This window comes from Crotalus tigris, unplaced genomic scaffold (assembly GCF_016545835.1).
Source record: "Crotalus tigris isolate CLP2741 ecotype Arizona unplaced genomic scaffold, ASM1654583v1 scf7180000023579.1091882, whole genome shotgun sequence".
NCBI lineage: Eukaryota > Metazoa > Chordata > Lepidosauria > Squamata > Viperidae > Crotalus > Crotalus tigris.
The window spans coordinates 904,037-915,552 of record NW_024100054.1 but is presented as its reverse complement, the minus strand read 5'-3'; the positions used below and the strand labels follow the sequence as shown (position 1 = coordinate 915,552).

Sequence of the window (11,516 nt, the reverse complement as noted above, 5' to 3'; positions counted from 1 at the left end):
CTAAAGACATGGAACAGTTGGGAAAAAAATACCTTGTACACAAGCATTTTTTCCATTCCATCATTCCAATTTGACAGGAAACAAAGTATTGTGTTAAAAAAACCCTAGAATTGAAACAAATGAAAATCATGTATAATTTTACTTTTAGTTTGCTTCCAATGAAGCACAATAAATTGCTAAATTGGAATTACTTCAGAATATGTCCTATAGCACCATCTAGCAGGCTAATCTAAAAGTAAATTGTAATAATATTTTCAGGTACTCATTCCCAAAACATAAAACCTTTTGCAGTCAGAAATTGTCATTGCTACTAGCTGAGATAACTTTACAAGAAATGTATTTGTAAATGTAATGGCTATACGATACCTACATGTTCAGAACATGAGGCTATAGGTGGTGGGAAATAAATGATGATGGTTATCCTCATGCACAGAAACATCTGAAACTAAAATCCAGGTCTGTTTTTTCTTCACAGTCGCCTCTGTGGGGAGGAAAAACAGTCGTAGATTTTAGTTTCACTTACTTCCATTGCAGAACAGTAAAAATCTGTTGTAAATATGTTTGTCCAAAAAGTTAAGGTACCAGAACTTAGGCAAACAAACTATCATACACTGATATTACAACAAAACTTAGTTTTAAATTTTGTTAAGTAATGAAATAATTCATCTAAGTTACCAATCTTTCCATTCAAATCTCTTTCTATAAGTGGCACCAGTCCCAATGATGCGATTTCCATAGGGTTTGGAGCACTGGGCTGATTAATTATTAACTTGCTTTCAGTCTCAGAAGAAACACTGCAAAGGCGGTTTTGCTGAATTTCCTCTGGAGTTATGGTTTCTCATTGGCAGGAACTCCTGCCTCATCCTACCTTTTGATTTATTCTATTCCATTTCCACCTTTTCTTCTGGGATGGCCTTGCTGCTCCATCTGCACTGTAGCCAGTTGAAATTTTAATCTTTGTACCCTCTTTTGAAAACAAATTGTGGCAAAGGCAGAATAAGAAAGAGGATGGAGTGGTGACTAGCTGCCATTTTTAATAATCCCCAATAGGGGATTATTCAGAAAGTAATGATCAGATCAAGAAGGGGAAGGAGGTGATCCTTGCCAAGTATTAATGCTGCATGATTGCAAAGAGTTGGGTAGGGGGAGAAAACAATGTTAAGGGGGCCAAATACCTTCTCAAGTAAATCCCTGCCATTTAAGCCTCAAACCACAAATACAACAGTTCCAAAAATAGTAACCAATTTGCTCTGATCTAATAAAAAAATAAATACATGCATCAATTTGTAACTTAAATCATCTGCATTTTCTTAGTTAGCAATCCTCTTTCACATTAGAATATTATACAACGCCAATAAACATTTAAAAACAAAGCAAAATATCAACCATGATAAGAGAGCACCATGCAACTCTTGGAATATTATGAAAAATGTGCTATTGGTTAGATATACTGGTCAGTTCCATATATATTGCTACAGTGCTCTGGGATTAGTGTTAATTATGAAGTGGATGAGAGAAATCCATGATTTACAAACCACAAAATCAATCTATCTACCCATCTACACACACACACACACACACACACACACACTACTAAAGCCAAGCAAATCATTTTTTGGCTCAGCCCAAGTGAGTAAACACAGCCAGTGTGGTTGGGTGTATGTGCATATGCTAAAGCATTTTGATATATAATCGGAAACAATACTTTAAAAGGGATAGGAAGTGAGGAGAAAGCATACATTTATCTTGTTTTTTCCTTGATTAAAACAACATTGAAAAGATGATTCCATTGTTTGCTTTTGAATATTTTAAAAACACAGCAGCAGAATTTGTGTTTTAACAGCAAGTATCCACAGCTGTAACTCAAAGCAGCATGCAAACACACACACACATACACTCCAGTGTTCCATGACATGATCTAGTTGTAATATAGCAAGGACCCTGGATCATTCCCATTTCTAATATAAAATACTAATCACATAGCTAGTCAAAATACAAAATCGATGGCCTTGCCAAGGACTCTTTGGGTGGGAGTTCCTCTCAGGATCCCTCCAGCAAGGGAGTCTCGTTCCAGCCTTTCTGTGCTAAAGAGTCCTTTACTCCCTCCAAGGTATCTGGCCATTTCCACAACTGTCCAGAGTAGACAAGAGTAGGCCATATTTTCCCCAAGCCACATTTCCTGCCAACTTAACAGCTGCTTTTGGCTCCCTTCACCTCTAAGGCACAATTATATTAAATATAACATATGTTTGCAGATGATTACGGATGGTGTGTAGATAGGAATTCCCAGATAGGAAATACATTTAAAGTGCAGGAATCTCTGGGAACTGTGAGAGGTGGTTTCCACCTAAAAGACACCAATGGTCCTAAATGATATTCGCAGACGCAGTTTTTTTCTTTCTTCCTTTCTTCATTCTTTCTTTCTCCAGAAGACACTACTAGGTCTTAGGTTCGTCTGACTCCTCACTTTAAGTTTCCGAAGGCTGGATCTTAGGAGCCGGAAAACGAGCTCTGAGCGGAGAAAGAAAAAAACCAAAAGCAACGCAAAGTCCTACTCAGAGCAGAGGTGGGGAACGAGCCCTTTTACGACTTGTGGACTTCAACTCCCAGAATCATAAAAATCATAAAAGTCATAAAAGCCGCCCCCCTTCCCCAACCCCGAAGCAAGAAGTGACCTTGCGCCAGAATATAAAGACTTCCTCGTCGCCATAGCAACTCCGAGCTTCTGCGATGACGTCGGTCCCTCTCTGCGTTGCGACACTCGGCTTTTGCGGCAGCTCACCTGCTTTATGGCTTTCACGTGTTGTTTTCCCCCCCCCTTCTCTTCCTGGCGCAAGGTAAAAGGTAAAAGCGGGGTTCTGGGCAGTTTCTCTCCGTTAAATTGCACGCTAATGTAGAAACCTAGTCTTTCCGTGCCCGCCTAGGTATATTACGTGTACGCGTCTTGGTTTTCAGATTAAACGATAAATAACCCAATTGGGAGGCGATAGGCCAGGGTAAGCCAAAGTGAAAGGCCTTTTCTGTGTTCTGTATAAAGTCGGATATTTAGAAAGGGAAAAGCTTGATCTATACACATGTTGTATATAGTATGTTTAAATGCGTGTTATGTATGTGTACACTTTGAGAGCAAGCAACTAAATTTAATTTTTAATGTGTGCCATTGTGCCCACAGTAAAAAATAACAAGATTATCTATCTATCTATCTATCTATCTATCTACCTACCTATCTATCTATCTATCTATCTATCTGATGGAATGGACTGGAAATTAGCTCTGAATGGGATTCTTAATGGCGGTACAATGCTTTATATTGAGTTGAGGATAATAATTTTTATAATTTATGCCGCCCGATTCCCAGTCAAGAGTTGTAAAGTGATTTACAAAGCCAAAGAGGGTGAAATATGAATAAAGTACACGGTAATTAAATGCAAAGTTTATTTCAATAAGGAGATCCTTGAATTGTGCTATCAATCTATGAACTACAGACTAGCTATGCGATCTGGAATTAGCCCAGAGTTGCTGTTCTAGCCAAAAAGGAAAAAAAAAAAAAGGGTTGAGGCTGACATATTTCATGCATCGTTGCAGCATTGTACAGATATATGTATGTGCTTTAAGACTTTTAAGCTATTTTAAACTTATTGTTGCTTGGTATTTGAACAGAAAGTGAAGCAGCTTCCTTGCTGTGGTGGCAATACCCCAGTGAACTGTATTTCTTCTGACCTTCTTTGACTAATTGATCCTGTGATTTATCTACTTACTTTTACTATATTGCTATTCATAAAGTTGTCCATGGGGTCGCGATGGGTCGGACACGACTTTGCAAGTAACAACAACATTCATAAAGTGTCATCTGTAGTGCAGCTGCCCTTTGTATTGCTTTTTCTCATCATGATGATCAATTTAATTTTTAAAAAACTATTCAAAAACACAGGGCTGAAAAGAATGGTAGGACTGATAGAGAAAGAACTCAACATGCAATAGAATAATGCCTGTCAGATAAGCTTCTCTAACAAAAAGATAAAATTGAGAATGTATAGTAATTATTTGCGTGTATGTGTGTTGCGCGCGCGCGCAAACACACACACACACACACACACACACACACACACACACACACATATATATATATATATATATATATATATTTTCTGAGGTTTTCGCCTACATATATATACATATATATATATATTAGCTATACAAGTAAAAATATGACTCTTGGGTATTTCCATATTAAAATAAATTAAAATAGTCCCGCGTTGACTGGTCCGATAAGGGAACAGAGAATTATGAGCAGAGCATACTCGGCGACATGACGGAGAGACCGCCCAGTGAAAGATGAGGACGGAGGATCTAGACGCAATGAATGGAAGACTGACCAATTACGAACTAAACAGCAACAGACCGTCACTCATACAGTCCAAAGAGGTTGCTCTCAAGAACATAGAGGGGGGAGTGGCGTTGGACCCAATGAAACACAATTTGAGACAACATCTGTAAAAAGGGATGGGAGAGAGAATAACACAAAACAGGATGGAATACTCAAACCACGATTACAGAAGACGGGGGGATCGGACCGTAACTCGATCGAGATAGTTGGAGGAGCTAGGAGAAAACAGGAGATAACACACATACCCCCTAGCAAGCAGAACCATGGACAGGAGGTTGGTGGGAGGGAGACAACCACTACCCATGAGGGAAGTGAAAGGACTCCGACCAGCCCCAGGATTGGTGAAGGAGATATGCGCAATGGAGCACAGAGAAGGAGTAACAAAAGAACTACACCCTGATGTAGGACACACACTCAGATTACAGCGCGCTCAGCTGGGACCCATGACATGGTCTAGGAGCTGAGTGCAGATGATTAGTGGTTGCATATAAGCTTTCCCAACAACTGCCTTTTACACCCTGACGATGTCAAGAGCTCTTGACGAAAGCTAGGTTCAGTTAATAAATTTTCTATATTTTTATTCTCTTGGTGATCGACTTGTTATTGATTTTAATATGTGTGTGTGTGTGTAGGGAGAGAGAGTCTTGATGATTCAGGGCATTGCTTATAAACACAATCATGTGTGGCATAAATTGTAAAATAAGAAATTAACCCAACATTAATATTTTAATGGCTGACTGTCAAGTGAAATCAGAATCCATTTTTTTATCACTATTCTGCTAATACCAGTTATATTAACTTTAATGATCACATCTATACAGTAGACTATGCATCTAGAAAAGGAAGTAATTCTCTTGGCTTTCTGTGACTGTAATTTATGTTTGTAAGCACAAACTAGACATGTTTTTTGGCAATTGACTTACCTTCCATTGCTGTTCCCAGAGAACAGCTTGTACAGAAAGTGTTTCAATTCTTTGCTTTCATTGCAGTCAATCAGAAGTTACCTTCACAGATACACAGAGACCCTGCTTTCTGATCATCATGGAATGGGAATTTGCCTCTTATTGTAAATTGCATATATAAGAGCATCTGCATTCCAGTTGTGACTATATCAAGGCAAAACATCCATCCCTGACTGATTTGGACAGCTGTTTTGAATCATCATTATATAAGTAGTCCTTGACTTACAATCATTCATTTAGCAACTGTTTGAAGTTACAATAGCATTGAAAAAGTTGACTTATGACTATCTATGACCGCTGCAGCATCCCTGTGGTCATGTGATCAGAACTTGGGTGCTTGGCAACCAGTGTCTATTTGATGGTTGCAGCACCCTGGGGTTATGTAATCACCATCTGTGACCTCCCCAACTGGCTTCTGACAAGCAAAATCAATGGAGGAAATTGGATTTGCTTATCGACCAAGCGATTCACTTAAGAATTGTGCAATGATTTGTTTAACAATTGTGGAAAAAGGATTGTAAAGTTGAGCACAATTCACGTAATAACCACCTGGCTTAGCAAAGAAATTCTGGTCCCAATTGTGGTCATGTCAAAGACTACCGGCACAAAATTATAGTATAAGTAGGAGATTAAGGCTATATGTCAGGGTAATTATGAAGCTCCTCTGTTAACCCATGCCTTTTTCTAGCCATATCTTTCCCCAAATTTTGCTTCAGGCTGTTTCCTTATGCACATGCATGCACGCCCTCTTTGCTGTTGGAAAAGACGTGGCTTTGGTAACAGCATGAAAAGTTGTGCTTCATTACTGTACTCCTGCAGTTCCTTTCTGGTTATTGAATACAGTGTTATTGCTCTATCCATTTAAAGCAGGGGTGTCAAACTCAATTTCATTGAGGGCCGCATCAGCATTGCAGTTGCCCTCGGGGGTCGGGGGGGCTGTGGCCAGGGTGAGTACAGCCTACTGGGTGGGCGTGGATGGAGTGGGTGTGGCCTACTGGGTGGGTATGGCCAGCTCTACATTGTTCGCGTCAAGGGTGCCTGTGGGGGCCTGAGCAGGAGTGGGACAGATCTGAGGGTCTCTGGCAGAAGGGGGTGGGACCAGGGCAAGCGCCAAGGCATGGTCTATTTCTTCATTCCTCACAAAGGGTGACGCCTCCCAGCATGCACCAGGGGGCGGGGCGACACAGCAGGGGCTGGTTCCTCGCTGTTTCTAGATGGCCTTGTGGAGCTAAGACTGAATGCATTTCAGCATAATAGCCACCACAAAATTGTACATTTGATCCTGGCCGGACAGGGCCAAGGCAGTGGGGGCCGTTCCCTCACTGTTTCCAAGATGGCTTCGCAGGCCATATGAAACCACTTCGCGGGCCACATCTGGCCCCCGGGCCTTGTGTTTGACATGTCTGGTTTAAAGTAATTCCACTTAATCATTAAGATTTTTCTTTTTGTGCAGATATATTCCTCCTTGAACAGAATCTGGCTGGAAGTTGAACATGGCATTTCATTCTCTATGGAAGGCAGTCTCTTTAATGGAGAAACATAGGACTGCTTTTTTGTCCATTTCTTGTGCTGGATTGTTTGGTGCCAACTTGACTTTCCATGTCTTCTCAAAGGAGTTGTTCAAATCACTGTATCAGGCTTGGAACCATGGAAAGCCATTGGAGCTTTCAGAAGACTTGCAGAACCTGTTCTATAACATCCTCCAAGATGTCAAAGTGAAATCAGCAGATCGTTACGATGCCATTAAGACTTGCACATTGCATCCTGTAAGCGCTGGTCTACCATGGAGAGCCAAAGGCTGCATGGTGGGCATCCCATATCATTTCAATAATAGATCCAGTGACGAACAGCAGATTACCAAGATAGGTGTTCACCTTAAAGGCAAGAAAGTGGACTGGACAAGCCCAGAGGGCCTGGCCTTGAAGAATGCCTTGACACTTTCTCCAGAGGCTCAGAAGTTTGCCATTGCAAGAGAGATCATTGATTTGCAACAAAATAGGCCTCTAATATGTGCAACAGTTGGTCCCATTTGTCTGGCTGGGTCCTATATTTCTGGAGTAACTGTAAAGCAGGTCTTGGGTTTATATTATGCTCCAGTACTACTTCGAAGCATTTACAACATGGCAGTTGTGGCAGTTGGGCTGATGGGCTATTGTCTATTATATGATACCATAAGCCAGGCATTCGATTATAGGGCAGACAGAAAGGCAGCTTCCATTTCTCCCAGTTTTGCTAGAGGTGGGGTGGAATTCTACGATAAGGTTTTGTCACAGAATAAAGCTTTTCGGACTATCTTGGGTAAAGAAGGTAAGCAAATATATGCTTCAAATGGTAATATTCTCCCAAAGTTCAGATTAAAGCACCCACCGCACACTTCCAGAAGAAATCTCATTAGTAATACCTTAAACATACCCCAGGCACAGGAAAAACATGATTAAAAGTTAAGATAATAAATTATGGCTATTTTTTTTTTAATTTGCAGCCTGGCTTTGGTTTTCTTAAAATGTCATTACTGTTAATATATGAAAAAAAATAAGATTGGTGGTATTATCTGGCTCCAGCTTTCCATGAATTAAATAAAAAAAATGTAAAAGTCTCATCAAAGGTTGTAAATATCTTTTAAATCCATATTAAAACCTAAGTGTTGCCTACCAGGTCATGAGCTTAAAAAAAATTGCTTTTCCTTTCACTTAACATATTTTTGAAAGAAAATATTATTGCATCTTTACTTTGTAAAATATTTTGAACAAGAAAAAAAAGATAATGTGCATAGGTTTTGGTAACCATTTTATTATTAAAGGGTGATAACATGTAAGCTGCTATGTAAGTGCCAAAGTGTTATCTAGCGGAGGTATTCAGGGGAAAGCAGATTTATAACCTCAGACTGAAAAAAAAAGTTCAATATTGATCACTTAGCAGCCATCAGAAAGTTTTGCTTATATAGGTATATATATCCTATCTTTCTTCTGGAAGTTCATGGTAAAAGATACCTCATTTTCTTTCCATAATCTGTGAGGTAGGACATGGTGATAGGTAATGATTGATATTTAATCATAATGGTTTCAAATCGTGCAAGAATCCTGTCTCTTTAAATCTAATGCATCATCATCATCATCATCTCCATGTCATTTGTTTCCCTGATCCTTCTCATATAATATCAGAGTCTTTGGAAAATCCATAGAATAAAATTCCCACCGAAAGTCTACTAAGCATGTACCCTTCTCTTCCTTTCTTCCTTCATTAGCTCCTGCTTAAATTGTGTTGAGTATTCTGCAGCATTTACTTCTATACTTGTCTTTTGTGTCTCACATTGAAGAATGTGGAAGATGCTGCTAAAAACCCTGAGAAACACTGCAACTTCCACAGTCAAGGACGAAAATTATCGGGCAGCCCTTTCCTGTGAATGCAGATGCGCTAACTCAGACATGTCAAACACAAGGCCCGGGGGCCGGATGCACCCCGCGAAGTGGTTTCATGTGGCCCATGAAGCCATCCTGGAAACAGTGAGGGAACAGCCCCCACAGCCTTGGCCCTGGCCCAGGCCAGCCGGGAGCCAAAGTACAATTTTGTGGTGGCCATCTTGGCACTTACCCCAGTGGACCATGCCTTGGCACTTGACCCGGTCCCACCCCCTTCTGCCAGAGACCCTCAGATCTGTCCCACTCCTGCCCAGGCCTCCACAGGCACCCTTGACGCGAATGATGTAGAACTGGCCACGTCCACCCAGTAGGCCACACCCACTCTGGCCACGCCCACCCAGTAGGCTGCAACCACTCTGGCCACACCTACCCAGCCCCCCAAGGGCAACCTCAACGCTGATGCGGCCCTCAGTGAAATTGAGTTTGACACCCCTGCTCTTAACTTTTGCAATACTTTAGTGGAGCTCAAAAGGATGATTCTGTTTAATTGTATTCCATAGCATAAGAAAAGATTTGTATGCAATAGCTTAGGCCTTTTTGTGAGAGGTGAGACAAGACTGAGGGGGGAAAAGCGAAATGTCTCTGCCATGTAAATAATTATTTTTATAAAGAAGCAGAAGATATTAATTACAATTAGAGCAAAACACCATACCAATTTGAGGTTCAATAAAAAGTCATGCTTACAGAAGAAATAGTTTGAAAAAAACGTGTGGATGTACAGAAATCTGCAATTTTTGAATTGTAGAATTAGAACGTATTCTGAAGGTTGCAGTACATTTGTATAGATTTTAGCATTATTGTAGACATCCGCCAAACCTTATCATATAAGGTGTTTCAGTGAAGAACGTTACAATTTATCTGAGCATTAAAGCAAGGCTCATATCACTGTCCTCTTCAGTATACATTTGTGCTGTCTTCTAAGGTCGATCTGTCATTTTTCTTATAAGAAAACTCAGCAAGCTGCCTGCATTATCTTCATAAATCCCTAATTTTAATACATAACTAAGTACCATTTAATAATAATAATAAAGTTGGAAGGGACCTTGGAGGTCATCTGGTCCAACCCCCTGCTCAGGAAGGAAACCCTATACCATTTCAGACAAATGGCCGTCCAGTCTCTTCTTAAAAACAGGCTGATGTACTCGTTGCCCAGCCAATAATCTTCCCCAAAGTTACCAAAAACCATTTTACATGTCCAAAACCTCTGACCATCTCATTTCAATATTGTGGCTGATTTTTGAGATTGCTGTCCACAAGTTTGCAGGAGTTTTAAGGATATTTATTTTATTTGAAAAATTTATATTACCATCTACTAGCTCACAGGTGACTCAAGGCAACTTACAGGAAATAAAAAAAAACAATAGAAAAGAAATTTAAAAATGATACAAAATTAAAATAATAACCCCCACCTCCCTTTTTATATTATATAAAAGTTGCTGACTCTATCTGGAACATTTTTTTTTATTGAAAGTTTATAAAATTTTACAATAAAATACTCCCCCCGCCCAACCCCTCACCCCCTCCCCCTTACTTCCCAGAGCTAAATACAGTGTTAAAAAACAAAAAACAGAGAATTTAAAAGAACATCAAACAATTATACATATATCCAAAAAACAAAATTTTAAACGCTTTAACTCCAGTGCATAAAAACAAAAATTACCATCCTTGAACATAATCTATCTGGAACATTTTATTAGAGACACATATAAGGCGTAGCTAGGAAATAGAATTATTTAAATAATAATTAGGTATGGATGGCAAGGTTTTGTCCTAGACAGTGTTACTGTGAAATAATCCAGTTTACTATTGGTGCAAAACAGCGAAGTCTTAAATGTTTTTTGCCATATGCTAAATAAATAAATAAACTTAATGCTGATGTGTAAGAAATTCAAAGTATATTTTTAGCCAGCTGATAACTTTGAATAACAGAATTGGAAGGGACCTTGCCGGTCTTCTATTTATTTATTTATTTTATTTATTTATATGCCGCCCAATCCCAAAGGACTCAGGGCGGCGTACAAAATTAAAACAATCATCGAGAATAAAACAATAAAATAATACAATCATACCGCAAGTCCGATCATGTTCCCCCCCCCCCAGGGACATCAGCCCCAGGCCTGCCGGAACAGGAGAGTTTTAACGGCTTTCTTAAAGGCCGGCAGGGTGAGAGTTGTTCGAACCTCGGGGGGAAGTTGATTCCACCAGGTCGGAGCCACCACAGAAAAGGCCCTTCCCTGAGGGCCCACCAGCCGACATTGTCTGGCCGACGGGACCTGAAGGAGGCCCAATCTATGGGACCTCACCGGTCTCTGGGAACTGTGTGGCAGTATGCAGTCCTGTAAGTAACCTGGCCCTATGCCATGAAGGGCTTTAAAGGTGATAACCAACACCTTGAATTGCATCCAGAGACCCACAGGAAGCCAGTGCAGCTCGCGGAGGATAGGTGACACGTGGGCATACCTTGGCATGCCCACAATCGCTCTCGCGGCTGCATTCTGAACCAACTGCAGCCTCCGAACGCTCTTCAAGGGTAGCCTCATGTAGAGCGCATTACAGTAATCCAGTCTTGAGGTGACGAGGGCATGAGTGACTGTGAGTAAAGCCTCTCGGTCCAGATAAGGCCGCAACTGGTGCACCAGGCGAACCTGGGCAAAGGTCCCCCTGGCCACAGCCGATAGATGTTGTTCCAAATTTAGCTGTGAGTCCAGGAGGACACCCAAGTTGTGTGCCTGCACTGAGGGAGGTAAA

The 11,516-nt window shown here is 40.6% G+C and overlaps 1 protein-coding gene across 1 annotated transcript; it reads left to right on the top strand.

Annotated features, from left to right (window-relative positions):
* Window positions 1–2,745: 2,745 nt before the first annotated feature.
* TMEM177 (transmembrane protein 177) lies at window positions 2,746–8,003 on the top strand. The gene is made up of 2 exons (XM_039319350.1): window positions 2,746–2,844; window positions 6,803–8,003. Exon 2 carries the CDS (start codon window positions 6,843–6,845, stop codon window positions 7,785–7,787), a length of 945 nt encoding a protein of 314 aa, XP_039175284.1. The 5' UTR covers window positions 2,746–2,844; window positions 6,803–6,842; the 3' UTR covers window positions 7,788–8,003.
* Window positions 8,004–11,516: the final 3,513 nt, after the last annotated feature.